The following is an 18204-nucleotide window of genomic DNA, read 5'->3' on the forward strand; positions in this document are numbered from 1 at the left end:
AGCCACATACTACATATTTTGTTCTGTCTCTGAAATATTTTATGTTGGCAAAGGAAAAATAGATTTGTCACATTTCAGCCATTGTTGTTTTGAAGATTCCATCATTCATAATTGAAGCTAACCCTAACTGATTCCATATGGGAGAGGAGAGAAAGGGAAGGAGCAGCCAGCTGTGTGTCTGAGTCACTTACTAGTCAAAGATGGTATTTTCATGTACCTCACCCGTGCCTTTAACGTCTCAAGTTATTTCAACAGCATATTGCAATTTGAGAAGCACATTTGTATATATTATCTATTTTGATTCTTTCAGCATCTATTAGTTGGTGAGGACAGGGAATATTGTCCCATTTTAGAGGTGAGAAAACTAAACCTAGAGTGATGCAGTGATCACAGTAAACACTCAACAAGTTAGTGGGAAAGGTAGGAAGAAACTCTGTTCTTCTGCCCCAAATCCAGTATATTATCTTTGATTATAAACAGTTTTTTAAAAATCCATCTCTCTTTGATAAAATTTTCTGTAGAATGATGGGATAAGGTACATTAAGGGGAGCTACACTAGATCCTGATTATTTTATTTGTCTTTCCAGCTAAAGGGTGAATCATGTTTAAGAAGGTCAACAGGATTGAGCACAAGAGGAATAAGACAGGAAAACCAAAAAAGCTTAATCCATGGATTCCACACATCTTCAGCCACCAGTGCTATGTCACCTTCCTTACTGGCTGCTATAGTTGCCTCTGGAAATTCAGACAATGGGAAAAAACTAAAGTTGGATTTTGTTGCTGCACTTGGGTACAGAATGATAAGGAGCTGGACCACATTTTCTCAGATGTGGGGAGCATAGGCTGGCCGCTGGCCCCATGAGGGCTCTTTACGGTCTCCAGGACTGGGGATGCTAGGGCTCCATTTCTTCCATAAAAGTATTGCACCAATGTTAAACTTACTGAAACATGTACTTGGTTTCTTCATTTTCTTTCCTTCACTTCATTTTTCACTTTTATTCTTTACTTTTCCTTACTACCTCTTTTATGTTTATTCATTAATTCACTTTTGCATTTATTCATTCAGTGAATCTTGAAGAAAAAGTGATGTTTGGGTGCAATTAGATATTTTTGATTAGGGATTACAGGGATGCCTGAATTGTAATTTGCTCTCCTCTGTGAATTTCTCTTCTCAGGAGAAAAAAAACAGCAAGTGAGAAACAAGGTGCTCCTTTATTATTGGTCAAGCTAGTGGTGATTTTTCCTAAGGAAGAACTCTAGTAAGGCTGAATGGTGGCACGTGGACTAGCCTCTTTTAGGGCCTCTATTTGTAAGCCATATGTTGGAACCCTTTGGTGAGCTACATGGTATAAGTGATTAAATGATCAGCACACTGAAATGAGAACAGAAGAGCAAAATCATGTACCTTTACTTATTTGTAAACATGATCCAGCTAGAGTCCCAGCATCAGACCAATTGGGTCATTAATTTCTTATACCTGAGGTGGGGAACACAAGGAAAGGGGTAGGAAATGGGAGGTTTCCCTGGAGTAGGCAGGAATGTTCTTCTGTCCCCACTGTATCTTTCCTGCCCAGATATTTGGCCTCTATGCTAGTCACTGGGGATAATACAAGTGCTTTAGGCATGGTTCTTGCTCTTAAGGAATTCAGTCTACTGTGGGGAAGATAAGTACACACACAATCTCAATATAGTAAGAGAAGTGCTATGACTGTATGTGCATGTACACAGGCACATACCAAGAGGAGGGCCACCTTTTAGAAGGTGATGGGTGATTAAGAATTGGATAGGTAGAGAATTGGGGATGGTGGAAGAATTGGTATTGGAGGAGTAGTCAAAGGGCATAGTGAGTTTGGAGATTGATACAAGGTTTATTTTAGATGAAGGAGAGGATATGAATGTGAAGAAGTGAGGGGAAAAGAAGCTAGAGAGGGATATGGGTCCAATGTTGTGTGGTTTTAAGAATTTGACTTCTGTCATGTTGGGAATAAAGAATCCCCAAAGACTTCAAGCTGATGAAGTAGTCTGAGCTGTGTTTTGGAATGATTATTTGATTGTGTGGAGGACTTATAGAAAGGGACAAAACTAACACAGGGAGACTTCTTTGCCTTCAGAGAAAGCGGTACCTTCTCCATAATGATAACCTCCATTTTGGCTTTGAGCTTACACAGATCTGGGTTCTAGTCCTGTCCCTGCCACTTCTTAGCTGTGTGATCTTGAATCAATTATTTTACCTCTCTGAGCTTTCTTCTGCAAAAATGAGGTTGATGCCCAACTCATATGGCTCTAATGAGAAATAAATCAAATGAAAGTAGCTTGTGAAATTCCCTAGCATTTTACTAGAACAAAATAGCTACTTAAAAAAAATTATTCTTTAACTCTGATTCCCCCTTTCTTCTCCAGTGGGGTAGATTGATGACTGAATGAACTAATTAATGAAGAATGAATCAATAAATTAATTACTGAACAAAACATTTGATAGCTGGAGAGGCAGGTGAATTCAACAGATGATTGTTGAGAGCCAGCTGCATTCAAGAAACGATGCTATGTATTGGTAATACAGAGACGTTCCTTTTCCTCAAAGAAGAAACAGTGTAGCATCAGATAAAACATGAATGCATAATTCCAGTTCAGTGTAAGAAAGGTTGTAAATAGGCATATACAGGATTTGGTAGGGGTAAAGAGAGTGATCACTCCAGCCTCAGGAGGGTAATGCATGGCAGTGCAACTATGCTGACCTTTGGCAAGTGTATACAGAAACTGCTGAGGTAACAAGGATAAATGGAGCTAAGTTAGATTTCTTTTTTCTCTTCCCAGAAAGAGCAATTATTTTGCCCGTGCCTGGTGATTTCATTTGTCTTGTCTCTGATGTTGCTGTTCCTGTGGATAGAAACATCCAATGAATACTTTAACTTTGACTGGTGAGTTTCACTTTTTGTAGTTTCATTTGTGTAAGGGCATTTTGGTCTGATAGCCACCTGGATTCTACCTCAGGCTGAAAAGATCTGGTGATATAGTAGGGAAGGCGGACAAAACTGGGCTTTCCACAGCTTGTGGGTGAGAGGCCTGCCTCTGGGGCAGGGGTAGGATGCTTAGCACCCTAACCTGTTGTACTTTCTTCCACTGTGTTCAGTCTCATACTTAGACTAAATATGGCTCAGTGGGAATCTTTCATGCTTCCAATATCCACAGTCCTTCTACTCAGATAATGATTCCCTGGTATCTTTTCTTTAGTCTCTTTGAATTACTGATGTTGACACTAGTTGGTCTTCCTGATCTCTATCCCTGAACCCTGCCTTCTCTGCTGCTCCTATACCCTCTTCCTCTCCCTACTGTTCTTAGGAGGCTTCTTAGGATTCTGAACACAGTGACCGGTATCCCTTTCCAGTACCCTTTCATGGCTAAACTCCTACTCTGGAATGTCCCCAGCCCTTTTCTGGCTTGCTGTCTTCTAACCTTCCTGCAAATCTTGTTATTTGGTATTTGGGGGAGAAGGATCTGTTCGGATATGGCGCTTTTAAAAATGGAATACAGTTGTTGTTTTCTTTGTAGAAGTAAAACATGGTTTGTTATTTTATGTGTAAAATGCAAAAAGTTAGAAAATACAGTATCTGCCTAGTCTCACTCTTGAGAGATAATCACTTGGTATATTTTTTCTATGTTTATTTTTATATTATGCTCATATTGTATACATAATTTTGCTTTCTTTTTTCACTTAAAATAAACATTTTAACAAAATTTTTAAACTCCTAATGAACATCATTTAAAATGGTTTAAAAATATTTCATGACAGATGCTATAATACACTTAGCCATTTTTAATTGTTAGGCATTATATGTGTGTCCAATTTTCTTGTTTTTGTAAACTAGTAATGCAGGTAAATCTTTGTATTCTGACTAATGTTCCTGGAATAGATTCCCATAAGTGGCATTATTGAGTCAAGAAGAATAAACGTTGTTAAAATTCATTATGCCCCAAAATCAGCCAGCAATGGTCATGTGTGCTTATAGTCCCAGCTACTTAGAAGGCTGAGGTGGGAGGATCCCCTGGGCCTGGGAGGCAGAGGTTGCAATGAGCTGAGATCATGCCACTTCATTCCAGCCTGGGTGACAGAGCCAGACCCTGACTCAAAAAAAAAAAAAAAAAAAGCATGTCTGTTGCCAAAGTACTTTCTCAAAAGGTTATAGCAATTTCTATTTAAAACAGGTATATGACAGCACTAGATATTCTAATATTGCATAATTTTTTTCTTGATGAAATTTTTTTGTTTTAATTTGAATCATTTAGTTTCAAAACAAGTTTATTTAACTAATTTCTTTTAAAATTTATTTTCCTTTGCCTACTTATTCACTGGGGGTTTTCAGTTAGCCTTCTCACTGGTTCATCTTCAGTTTCATTTATGGGCCAGTTCTGAATTATTCCACAGAAATTGTATTTCAATTTAAAATATAAATGCTATGGTATAATTCATTTCTTTATATTTATAAATTTTAAAATACCAGTCTGAGATCCATAGTTGACAAGGTTTATGCAAAGTCTAATATCCAAATCTTTCTGCCTCTCTCCCCATCCCTTGAGTAGTATCAAAGTCCTGGGGCTTACCACAAGACAGCAAAAATAGCGTGGTGGTGGTAAGAAGAAACTCTGGTCATCAAAATGACACTGGTCACTCTGGTCATATTACTTTCATTAGACAATGCCTCAGTCAAGCACTGGTCTCTAGCTACTTTTTGTAATCGCTCTTCCAGGCATTTTACAGAAATATCCCTCACAACAGGCTTTTTCACTGACCACAAGCATGGCTTGGAACCCTCACCATTGTTCCCAAGACTGAGATGCGTACTGGCTAGTTTCCATGATCTTCCTTGCAGCCATCCCCAATTTGTGATCTTCGTCTGCCGGGATGCAGTGTTGTAAATCAGGCACAAGTCTCAGTACCAATGAAGTCTTCAATCTTAGTGCAAAGTTGCAGCATAGTCTTTCATTTTCTTCATATGTTTTTAACTTGAAGACTATTTTGTATAATAACTAATATAGCTATACAGCTTTGCATGGTTTATCTTTTCCATCCTTTTTTTTTATTTTATTTTTTTTGAGACAGAGTCTCGCTGTTGCCCAGGCTGGAGTGCAGTAGTGTGATCTCGGCTCACTGTAGGCTCCGCCCCTGGGGTTCATGCCATTCTCCTGCCTCAGCCTCCCGAGTAGCTGGGACTACAGGCACCTGCCACCTCACCCGGCTAATTTTTTGTATTTTTAGTAGAGACGGGGTTTCACTGTGTTAGGCAGGATGGTCTCGATCTCCTGACCTCGTGATCCGCCTGCCTCGGCCTCCCAAAGTGCTGGGATTACAGGTGTGAGCCACCGCACCCAGCCCCATCCTTTATTTTTTTAACCTTTCTGTAGCTCATGTTTTGGAAGTTTCTCTTATAAATAGCATATGGTTGGGTTTCTCAAATCCAGTTTGGCAATATTTGTCTTTATGTTCCAAATGAAAAATAGCTCTGTACTAATATATCACTAATATATTTTATTTGAGCTTACATCCATATTCTTCCTAATGCTACTGTCCTATCAGTTCTGTGTTTTTTTGTTTTTTTTTTTTTTTGAGGCAGGGTCTCACTCTGTTGCCCAGGCTGGAGTGCAGTGATATGATGATCTTGGCTCATTGCAGCCTCTGCCTCCCAAGCTTGACCGATCCTCCCACTTCAGCCTCCCAAGTAGCTAGGACTACAGGTGCAAACCACCACACCTAGCCAATTTTTGTATTTTTTTGTGGAGACAGGGTTTCGCCATGTTGCCCAGGCTGGTCTCAAACTCCTGAGCTCAAGTGATCTGCCCGCCTGGACCTCCCAAATTGCTGGGATTGCAGGTGTGAGCTACCGCACCCAGCCCTGTGTTCTTTTTTCCTCTTTTGCCTTATTTTATATTAAGTATTTTTTATTCCTTCATTTTTTCCCTCTATTAAATTGGAAGGAATACCCATATTTTCTCTTCTACTAACTCTTGCTGTCTTTTTTGTACCTACCCTGGAAATTACAACATGTAATCTTGACTTACCAAAGTCTTATATTAGTATTTTAACCTTTTCCTGGATAATACAAGGATCTTGAAACACCTTAACTTCATTTAACTCCTTCTGAGTTATAAGCCATTCTCATCATATATTTTAATCCTACATACTTTTCCAACCGCATATGACATTATTGTTGTTTTGTATAGTTAATATTCTTTTAGATTTACCTACATATTTACTTTTTTATTGCTCTTCATTTTATCATGCACCTCTCATCTTTCATCTAGAATCTTTTTTTCCCTGTCTAAAAAATAACCCCGTTCGTGTCCCATAGAAGATGACTGTTAGGGAGAGGCCTAAGCTGTGTACGCTGTCAAGGCAGTACCTAGGGGGAGCAGACTAATAACATCTGTTCACACAGTTAGCTGCTTCAAAGCTAGGATTCATTTCCCCACAAGTCACAAACTGGAAAAGTTTGTGCTTACTCCTAGAATGTAACCCTGGAAGGTTCCAAATCAAAGTGTATTGTGTTTACGAGATTACCTTCTCCCCTGTAGCCCTGTGAAGTTTACAAGAGCTTCCTGTACCTCAGCCAATTCTTCTAGAGAAAAATTACCCCAAATGCTACACTGTCTCTGGATTTCCTTCCTTATTTGGATCTTGGCTCCATAGTTCTTCACTGTCTGGTAGATGTCTGATGCTTTCATTTAGATTTTTCAAAACATTTTGTCTAGCTTTTCTAGTTGTTCCCCTTAGCTAGAAAGAGCAGAATTTTTTGGTGGGGTAACTGTAACTTCTCTCTTTTCCCCTCTGTGTGTGTTGTTTCTCCATTTCTCACTGTGTGAGGGTTCCTAGGGCCTCCACCATCAATGTGTCTTTTTTTCTCATCTAGAGTTACTGTCAGCTGATAGTTGGTGATGCTGATAGAAAACATTGCAATATGTATTGGGGAAAGGTTCAAGAAAGCTGCATCTTACATCTGTGAGAAAGCAGGGAAGGGGTCCTTGAAGGTTTCTTTAAACATTGTTATAATGATAACAGAAAATATGGATTTTACATGAGTAGGTTGCATTGACTAGGCTGCCCCAATAAAGCTGTCTTGGTTGAGTGAGTAGGCCTACATCCAAAATGGAGGTGTGATTATGCTGCTAGAGGGATGTAACACAATGGTCCAGAGCGGAGAGAAAACTGCTTAAAAATACTAAGTCAGAAGAAGCCTAAATTGTACACATTCACGTAGAGTAGGCCTACTGCATAGTCATCGGCATTGTATATTCCCAGCTTAAAGAAGTGATGGCCAAGAAAGGAGACTTCCTTTTTCAGCTCCCACTGATGTTCAGGCAGTCACATAAGCAAACTCCTTCTCACTCTTTTCACTCCCTTTTTTCACACCACTACCATCACCAACAGTAAGTACAGTTACTTACCGGGATGGGAAGAAGTAGAGGGAGAGAGAGAAAAAGCCAAATCACGGTCCTTCTTTTGCCTATAATCCATTGCTGGGGGGTGGGAACTTCACCTGAGTTTGGTGAGAGGGCTTGGAAGTAAACCAAACTAATAGTAATTTTTACATGTGATCGGATATCCAAAAGAAAACCTTTCAGGTTGAAAGGGATTAAAATAAAATATCAATGTGACCAGTAAAATGATTAGAAGAAAGAGGAGTACCATGAAATGACAAACATTAAGTTTTCTTTGTTACTTGGAAAGCGAAGTCAATATCACAATTTGGTTAAACTGATTAATTCTTTGACTACATCTAGAGTGCTATTAAGGCCAGATTTCATGGTTTTTTTTTTTATTTCAAAAATTTTTTTTCAAGATCTCTGGTTGTTTTGATAACCACCTGTGCTTGGGTTAAAACATCCTATTCTTGTTTCATGGATGTGAATCATTCCTTTGCATCATGGAAGATCTTAAATATATTTATTTTATGGCTCTTTTCTGATTGTTCTATTAATTATGTTTTCTTGGGTCAAAGTTTTTCTATTTGTTGGCTCATAGGGTTCATTTGTTGACATCCTTTACATGTTTTCTGATTCCTGATTGTGAGCTTATCTTCTACAGAGCACTCTTCCCAGTCTTGATCTGGGATACCTTTTGCTAGTAAGGCTGTTTGCCTGTTTGTTTCTTCCTAGTTTATCTCACAGCCCTTGTCCAAGAGAATTTCCTTTATAATTCTTATTAGTGTAGTTATATGTTCACTAATCTATAGTTTAATTCTTAAAAAATTTAATTGCTCCAGGTTTTGTACGGAGAGGTGGAAATTTCTGTTTACTTGAGATGAAGATTCAAATTTCTTTGTGTAATACCTACACCAAATATAACATTGTATCTCCTAACAAATCATTAACAATTTTCTCTCATATGCTACATTAGGAACAGAAAAATTGGAGCTTTTTTAGAAAATATGGTGGCTGTGATTGCAGTTATGCCCAAAAATACATATGCATGTGGACAAGGAGCCTGCCAAAGTGTAAAGTGTTAGTTTTGTTCAGGCAGTAAATTTATGGGATGTATTGTTTCTCTTCCGGTATTCCCAAATTTCTGTATTATGTTATTTTTTAAAAGAGGACATAATTTTTAAATATGTATTCTAAATAACTTAAAATCCTACTGCGTTTACAGACCCCATGAACATCCCCAATTGCCTACAGAACACAACTTTAAAACTCCTCATATAATTATCCGCAAAAGCTGCTGTTCACACACTGCTTCTTTTTATCTCCCTACATTTTCTTACGCCTTATCTAGTCTGGTTTTGTCCCCATCCTTGACACAGATGCTACTGATTTCTGCAGTATTTTAAGAACTGAAACACATTTTTTTCAGGGTCACTTTTCTAGGAACAGGATACTGGTTTTTCTGGTCTATTTTTATTCTGAGTTTAGCTGGGATCCTGACTGCCTACTCTTCATTGCTGTTGGTGAGTAATGCTTCTTATTTCTTCCACTCCCTTCCTGAGTAGCCTGATGAGGTGTTCCTGCCTGTGGTATAGTATCCAGTTGCTACTGGGGGCTCTCAGAACCTAAGATCACTCTTGTTTTAGTAGAGTTGGGATTTACATTAGCTAGTTGAATTTTAGGCACAAGGAATAGGGCGTGGAAGGAAAGCCTGTTCTGTTAGAGGTTGTGTCTTGCCAGTTTGGCCCTTTGAAAGTGTAATGGAACATCCTTTTTCTATTTCCTTGTTTCATACCCTATCCTATGGTTCCCTCAATATTGTCATTTTAGATACCCATAGCTTCACAGCAGCAGTATCTTTACTCATCTCATGTCCCATCTTCTGAAAATCAGTCTTTCTGGGTCTTATAAAAATTTGCTTATTTGTTAAATTTGTTCTAATGTACAAATGCTAGTCACCTAGCCCAGATGCAAAGTACAGTTTAGCAAAAGCCTTTGGCAATAGTGTGACCTTGCTTCTGTTGCATAACATAGTAGTGTCACTTAGTGTGAGAAATTTATGCCAGGTAAGAGAAAAGTCTGTGGAAATGGGAGGATAACTTTAGACAGTTTTGCAGTGCCCATTTATACATAGGGCAGATAACTTTCTCTGACTTCACCATTCCTTTCTCTATTGAATTCTTGTCTGATGCAGAAGAACCTAGCCCCCAAATCCGTTGGTATTTGCATGAACTTTTTCTTTCAACAAAACTTATTAATCATTATATGAGTAGAACATTGTGAGAAGTGCTGAGTATACGGAGATCAATAAAAGCTAAGCAATTTCTGTTTTCATGCAGTGCCCTTCATAGAGGTAGATGTGAGATATAAGTTATAACTATTCCTTGTCACTGGGGTGGGATCTTAAAGGAATGTTAGATTTGGACATACAGATATGATAATGAGGAAGAACATTGTGGGCTGAGGGAACTTCATGACTAAGCAAGACAGAAAATGTAGGATGTCTTGCTGAGAGGGAAAGGTCAGTTCTGTTAGTATGTAGGGCATAATGAAGAATAATGGCGGGCCAGGCGCTGTGGCTCATGCCTGTAATCCCAGCACTTTGGGAGGCTGAGGTGGGTGGATCACAAGGTCAGGAAATCGAGACCATCCTGGCTAACATGGTTGGAAGTAAAGCACTCCTCAGAAAATGTAAAAGAACAGAAATGATAACAAACTGTCTTTCAGACCACAGTGCAATCAAACTAGAACTCAGTATTAAGAAACTCACTCAAAACCGCTCAACTACATGGAAACTGAACAACCTGCTCCTGAATGACTGCTGGGTAAATAATGAAATGAAGGCAGAAATAAAGATGTTCTTTGAAACCAACGAGAACAAAGACACAACATACCAGAATCTCTGGGACACATTTAAAGCAGTGTGTAGAGGGGAATTTATAGCACTAAATGCCCACAAGAGAAAGCAGGAAAGATCTAAAATTGACACCCTAACATCACAATTAAAAGAACTAGAGAAGCAGGAGCAAACACATTCAAAAGCTAGCAGAAGGCAAGAAATAACTAAGATCAGAGCAGAACTGAAGGAAATAGAGACACAAAAAACCCTTCAAAAAAATCAGTGAATCCAGGAGCTGTTTCTTTAAAAAGATCAACAAAATTGATAGACCGCTAGCAAGACTAATAAAGAAGAAAAGAGAGAAGAATCAAATAGACCCAATAAAAAACGATAAACCCCATCTCTACTAAAAATATAAAAAAAAAAATTAGCCGGGCGTGGTGGCGGGTGCCCATAGTCCCAGCTACTCGGGAGGCTGAGGCAGGAGAATGGCGTGAACCCGGGAGGCGGAGCTTGCAGAGAGCTGAGATCGAGCCACCCTGTACTCCAGCCTGGAGTGAGACTCTGTCTCAAAAAAAAAAAAAAAAAAAAAAAAGGAAACATGGCTGAAAAGATAGGTTTGTGAGATTTTGGAAGGCCTGGAAAGAAAGGCTAAGACCTTTGATATAAATCAGTTTTCTATTTTAGGAAAATTATTCTCGATGTTGTGGTTTGGAGGGTGGCTATAGGCAGAGATACCAATTAGAAACTTTTTGTTTTACATGGGGAAAATGTAGATGAAGGATGTGCTGTAGGGCAAACTCTGACCACTGAATTGTACCACTTTTATGCACAATAAACATGAAATGGTATAGTTAGGTTCTAAGGTGGGAATGAATTCTGGTGTCCAATAAAGCAATATATTTTAACAAACTTTCTACTCTACCCTACCTCTTTTTGGATACATACAATGGCAACAATAGTGAAAAAGGAGGGGGACCTGGATTCTATTTCTAGTTCTATCTTTAGGTTACTGTGTAACCTTGGTCAAGGCATGTAACTCTTCTGACCTCAGTTTCATTTTTTTTTTCAAATAAGAATGATAATATTTAATAAAATGGTATAGGGTTAAGTAAAGAACAAATGAAATACACATGAAATTATTTTGATAAAGAAGTAAGTGCCTTTCACATCAAATTATCATTAATATCCTAGGCATCTGAGGACTCCAGTTCTCTGTTTCTATCTTTATATTGACTTGGTGACTGGCTAGATTTAGATTAAAAGTCAAGATTTATTGAATCTATACCAGTGTTAACAACAGTGGTTGACAGTTGTAACAACAGCCCTGATTCCCCGAAACAAGAGTCCTTGGAAGGGCTGCCTCCTGACCTTTCTTCTCTTACAAGTGAGTCCAAGTAATACCAGGAGTAAGGTTCCTCACAGGGCAAAGAAATGGGCAGGAACTCAGGAAGAGTATCAGTGTGGTAGTTGTTATGAAATCTTAGAGAAGATAACACAGAATTCTTCCTGAGGTTGCGGGTGAAAGTTATAAATAGGAGGAGGTGAGATTTGAACTGGCTTTGAAGAGTCAGTGGCATAGGGAGAGGGAGCTTTTTCAGGCAAACAGCATGGAAAACTCCCAGAGACTAAATAAAGTACAGGTATAGCAAGAAGTGAGTGTTCTACCAGACTGTGAATGGAATTTGGAGCTGTAGGAACAGTGCTTTGGGTGGCAACTTGGTGATTTCAAAATAACTCTTTTTCTCTTGTTTGCTTTTGCAGTTAGTTGGATTTTTGTTGATTTGGGAAGGGATTGAACTATACCTGCACTTGTGTCATAAGGTAGGACATCTGAATCCACATAGGAAACCTTAGACCAGGACTGAATCTTAGACCAGGCCTGAACATGCTCCTTGGTACTCAGTTCTGTGTCTTCTCTGTTATTGTTCTCCTTGGAGAGAAGAGATTTACTTACACCATATTAACTGAAATAATTAAATTTCTAACGTTGCAACTGATTTATGGAAGGAGCTGAACCCGAGCTGAACCCAAACTCTTATTTGTTCTCACTACTTCCTATTAAACTCAATCTGTAGCCCTGTTCTTCCCATTCCATTAAAATCTTAGGCACTCATTCCATTCATTTCCCAGTACTTTTTAGTCACAAGAATAGTCTCATTTCAGTGATTAAAAATTTCAGTTCACTGTAATAACCTAAGCTCCAACTTTATTAACCTTAAAATGTTTCCCCTCCCCTATTTGGGCCTGAAGCCCATAGCGGCAGAGAGGGCATGGTGGTCGTTCTACCTCTTTTCCGCCTGAGTGGGGTCCAGGGGAAGAGGAGATGGAGAAACGAGCACAGTCTCACAAGGAGAGGGGAGAAGGGAATCGGGTTGATTTCCGGGTAAACATACAGTTGCTTCTTTTCCCGTGGACTTTTTCTATGTGTGTTTTCAGAAATCCTACTGAGAATCTTGACTATAACTCTCTTGGTGGAGTCAATGCCTGTCGTCCTGTAGCCCCCTGAAATTTCTTTTTTGGAGTCCTTTTTACCCTCTCTTGGGTTTGGATATCTTTAAAATAACACCAGCATGATTTCTTTCACAGGGTCTGTATCTGGTCCCCAGAGGACAGTCAGCTTTGCCCCACCATCTGCAGGCATGCAGCATATTTCCAATATAGCATCCTTGTTTTGTTCTCCCATGGGCTTGAGCAGCTCCAGTGACAGCCTCTTGCTTTTTTATAGACTTTTTTGGGTATGGTTTTTAAAAATTGATACATAGTAATTAGACATATTTGTGGGATCCATGTGATAATTTTGATATAGCCTACAATGTATAATGCTCAAATCAGGGAATTTAGGATATCCGTCATCTCAAGCGTTTATCATTTCTTTATGTTAGGAACACTTCAACTCTTCTAGCTGTTTTGAAACTTTTTTGAACTATTTTGAAGCTATTTTATATTATAAATTATTGCTAACTGTAGTCACCTTACTATACTATAAAACATTAGAACTTATTCTTTCTATCTAATGGTATGTTCTCGTTAACCAACCCCTCTTCATTTCTCCCACTCTGACCCACCCTTCCCAGCCCTTGGTAACTATCATTCTATTCTCTACTTCCATGAGATCAGCTTTTTTACCTCCCAAATATGAGTGAGAACATCAGGCATAGTGTTGATACCATTTCTTGTATTTCTTTTATTTCCCCAAATCCAGAAACATTTCAAACTCTTGAGTGGTCCCCTTAAGTCTTGACTCAGTCAATTTGCATTGCTAATAAAGGAATACCTGAGATTGGGTAATTTATAAAGAAAAGAGGTCTATTTTGGCTCATGGTTCTGCAGGCTGTAAAGGAAGCATAGCATTGGCATCTGGTCCTGGTGAGGGCCTCAGGAAGCATACAATCACGGTGGAAGGCAAGCGGGGAGCCAGCATATCACATAGCAAGAGAGGGAGCAAGAAAGAGGAGGAGGAGGTGCCAGGCCCTTTTAAACAACCAGATCTCATGTGAACTCACAGAATGAGAACCCACTCATTACTGCAAGGACAGCACCAAGCCATTCATGAGGGAGCTGTCCCCATGATCCAAACACCTCCCACTGTGCCCACCTCCAGTATTGGTGGTCACATTTCAACAGGAGATTTGGAGGGAACACAGATCCAAGCCATATCAATATCCTCTTACTCAAATGAGAAGTATGAACTGGAAATATAAATTTAGAGTTGTTAGAATAGATGGAGCTTGAAGCCATGAGATTTTCTAGGGAAAGAATATAGATTTGAAAATTGAACAAATAGGCTTTATTGATATCCAACATCTATTTTGGAGTTGAGACACCATGATAAATTAACCAATACCAAGAATCCCTGAAAACATTCTGATTACCATTCCAGGTTTGTGTCTATTATAAAAGCTATGCTTATGTTGCCTGTGCCAGTTAAGTACTGCTACTTGGCCTCTGCCACAGCAGAAGCACATCATCCCCTTTGAAATCAGGAAGACTGTTTTAGTGGCAGCATCTCTCACCTTTTTTCAGGCATACAGGATGGCCACCACAGTGCTCTTCAAGGATGCTGACACTTTCCTCACCAGCGTCTTCTGAGACCTCCCAAAAAACGCAATATAGGGAGTAGGTTAGCTGATCATAGGTGATACCGTTCTAGCACCTTTTCTTAATAAATCTTTTATTATTTCTTCTATATTATACTAAGAAATTACTGGCATCCCAATTTCATTGAGTATAGGCTACCAATGAGCCTAGGCTTCAGATAACCAAACATTCAGAACCTCTTTGAACTGCTTAATACCTGGATTCTAGGATATTAAATCCAGAATCTCTGGTAAGTGCACCCATATCAATAAATTTAGTCTGATCTAAAATTATGTTCTCTTTTCCTTATCTAGCACCCTTAGAATTCACTCCCACACATATTCTACAGGATTTTTGCCAATATTTGTTAGTAAAATCTTGTTTTCTAAGCCTTCATCTTCTGAGGCATTCTGGGATCTAGTTCACAGAGTCTGAAGGCAATGAAAAGTGCAGGGTGATTGTTAAGAGTTGGCATTCCCTTGGAAGTTAACTACGTTGGTTGAGTCTTCAGGTCTTCAAACCAGGAAGGACCAGGCTTATCAGACTTCTGAGGAGAGACTGATTTTATTGGCAAGGGAGATTTTGTGGGGCTTGGAATTTCAGTTTTATTGTACTCAGAATAAATTTAGGAAGAAAAGCATTAGCACCAGGCCTAGAACCCCTTCCCCTTCTACCTACAGATGCCCAGAGAGAAGTGAATGGCATCAACCCAAACTCCTTGTAAACTTGCTAATAACCTGACCTCCTGGTAAACAAACTAAAGATATTTGTCAGCTCCTTATCTGCAAAAATTTCTAGCAGGATATACCTAGATATATTTAGGTTGGTTTTATTGTAAACAAACCTGGAATTATATAGGTTCATGTGGTAGAAGTCATGGCTGGCTAAAGTTATATAATTAATGGAATATAAAATAATGATGCTCTATAATCAGAAAACCAAAATGACTCCTGTGAAGCAGTGTTTCTTCATATTTTGCTCAAAACACACCTTACATTTTAAGTCCAAAACCAGAATGTATACTAATACAGGAGAGGAAAGACCGTATATGAGTAGCTGCATTTGACATGATCATATTCACTCGAAATTTTTTTTTTTTTTTTTTTTGAGGCAGAGTCTCACTCCGTTGCCCAGGCTGGAGTACAGTGGCGCAATCTCAGCTCACTGCAACCTCTGCCTCCTGGGTTCAAGTGATTCTCCCTCCTCAGCCTCCCGAGTAGCTGGAACTAAAGTTGTGCGCAACCACACCTGGCTAATTTTTGTATTTTTAGTAGAGATGGGGTTTCACCATATTGGCCAGGCTTATCTCGAACTCCTGGCCTCAGGTGATCCACCCGCCTCAGCCTCCCAAAGTGCTGGGATCATAGATGTGAGCCGCCGCTCCCAGCCTGCCACTGGAAAATCTTTTATCTGTCCCCTGTGATTTCCTGTATCCTTTAAATCCATAGTGAAGTTTGGTGTTGGGTAAGATCTGTGATTCTTATGACTCTGGCAATTCAACTTTTGTGTTGTGATGCATTTAGTTTTTCCTAATAGGTTGTTTAAAATTTTTTCATCTATGTATGTATTTTCTGTTCTTGTAATAATGTCCTTGTTAAATTTGGGTATAATGTTTTGTTGACTCATGAGATGCTATAAAGTATTCTGTCATTTTCTGTTCTCTGAAAGAGTTTGTTAAAGATTGGAAATATTTCTTCCTTAAATGTCTGGTAGAATTTATCATTGAAGTCAGCAAAGAGTTGTGAAAGACTTAATTATGGATTCAATTATTTTAGATGTAGAGATTATGGAAAGGAGAGAGAGTACTGTCTAGAGGGCAGCACAGATGTAGGAAAACTATACATTTGAAAGGGAGGAAGTTAGGAAAATTAGGTCTTCTTGGTCTCAATGTTCTTTCTGTCTGAAGTATACAGTGTTCTGGCAGGCAGGTTTTTTCATCTGTTTAATAAATACTTATTGGCTGCTTACTGTGTGCCAGACATTCTGCAGGACGCTGAGGGTGTAATCATAAACAACACCAATATTAACCTTGACTTCATGAAGCTGATAGTCTGTTGGGGAAAACAGACATTGAAAAGGCAATTACAGAGTATTATTTACTTATAATTGTATTGAGTATACAATTGAGTTCTAAAGAAATGGTGAAGACTTTAATGGCAACTGTTGAATCTGAGTAAGAGATACCAAGCAATGTTGAGGACCCAGCTGAGGCTGGAGATAGTAAATTAGTAATGGTAAATTAGCTGTGTAATTTTTTCCAGCCATGCTGTACAGCAAAGACTTAGAAGCAAAGAAGGTGAATGATTGGTTCCATCTAATACTGGGGATTTGCAGGAAAAACAAGATCTTTCTCTACATTATTATGTTAAAAGAATGAGGAAGCAGATAAGGTCCCTGACATTGTGAAGACACACATACAATTCCTGAGGACAGTTCTGATCCAAGCCTAGTGCTTGAAGTCAGGAGATTTTTTTCTGCTTCCCTAGATCCTGATTCTGCTAGTGATTCTTCTGTGTGTCATTTTAATGTTCATTATATGCAAATTCTGGAAAGAAAGATGGCTGGTAGCTGGGGTGTGACTGCAGGTAAGCATCATCCTATAGCTCCAGCACTAGCTGTCTAGATGTATCCAGCCTGACTTTTGGCTTTCTCACAGATCTTTGCTCCCTACGTGCACCTGGTCAGCATAACTGTGATGGTTATCCTTTTCTGGCCTGTGGCCTTCTACGTGGCACGTTTGGAAAGAGAAGGTATGTCACATAGGGCAGAACCCTGCCTATTTCTTCAGCTCTGGCTTTAGCTTGCATACTCCACTCAGGAAAACAGAAGCTTGGGAACTAGCTGCCCGTATGCCTCGTTGAAATTCATTTAGCTTGTTACTCAGGCGTGCTCCTGTGCTTTCACTCACTACCCTGTCATAGTGGCCAGTGGCCTGTCGTAGTATTTCTGTGGCCAAACAGACCTTCTTCTAAAGAGGGATTCTTTTTTTGGAAAAACAAGATCTTTCTCTACATTATTATACATTGACTGTCTGAAGATGGATGGTGGGTGACGCAGTAGAGGCCGTTTTAATTTTACTTGACCAAAGTGCTGGTACAAGGAACAGTTCTTTCCATTTATATTCAAATATTAGTAGTTTCTTTTTCTTTTTCTTCTCTTTTTTTTTTTTTTTGAGACAGAGTCTTGCTCTGTTGCCAGGCTAGAGTGCAGTGGCACAATCTCGGCTCACTGCAACCTCCTGGGTTCAAACAATTCTCCTGCCTCAGCCTCCCAAGTAGCTGGGATTACAGGTGTGCGCCACCACGCCTGGTTGTATTTTTAGTAGAGATGAGGTTTCACCATGTTGGCCAGGATGGTCTCAATCTCTTGACCTCGTGATCCGCCTGCCTCAGCCTCCCAAAGTGCTGGGATTACAGGCGTGAGCCACTGTGCCCAGCAAATATTAGTAGTTTCAACTAATACTAGGTGCGGAGATTTCTGCTTACATCCAAGTAACTCAAAGCAGTCCCCTGTGAGACCATGTCATACCTGAGGACTTACAGCAGAAGGTTAAATGTCTGTCTCTGTCACTGGTTTCCTCTTCATCGTTTGCCCCAGTGTAATGGAATCAAAAGAACTGGATCTGTACACTAAACTGTTTTGAGAATGGAATTATCTTTCACCACTCTATGGATAAACCAATAGGACCTTCTTCTCTCTGGGTCTCCTTTTTCCTCTTTTTTAAATAAGAGGTATTCGGACATGGATGAAACTGGAAAACATCATTCTCAGTAAACTATCGCAAGGACAAAAAACCAAACACCGCATGTTCTCACTCATAGGTGGGAATTGAACAATGAGAACTCATGGACACAGGAAGGGGAACATCACAT

The 18204-nt window shown here is 39.3% G+C and overlaps 1 protein-coding gene across 1 annotated transcript in view; it reads left to right on the forward strand.

Moving 5' to 3' along the window:
* Positions 1 to 601: 601 nt before the first annotated feature.
* The window catches only part of GDPD4 (glycerophosphodiester phosphodiesterase domain containing 4), a 73001-nt gene continuing 55398 nt past the window's right edge, over positions 602 to 18204 (forward strand). Inside the window, 6 exon segments of the mRNA XM_004090612.2 lie at positions 602 to 790; positions 2815 to 2918; positions 8843 to 8936; positions 12017 to 12076; positions 16819 to 16917; positions 16989 to 17082. Of these exon segments, the coding sequence (XP_004090660.2) occupies positions 602 to 790; positions 2815 to 2918; positions 8843 to 8936; positions 12017 to 12076; positions 16819 to 16917; positions 16989 to 17082 (640 nt within the window).

This window comes from Nomascus leucogenys, chromosome 15, assembly GCF_006542625.1.
Source record: "Nomascus leucogenys isolate Asia chromosome 15, Asia_NLE_v1, whole genome shotgun sequence".
Classification (NCBI taxonomy): domain Eukaryota; kingdom Metazoa; phylum Chordata; class Mammalia; order Primates; family Hylobatidae; genus Nomascus; species Nomascus leucogenys.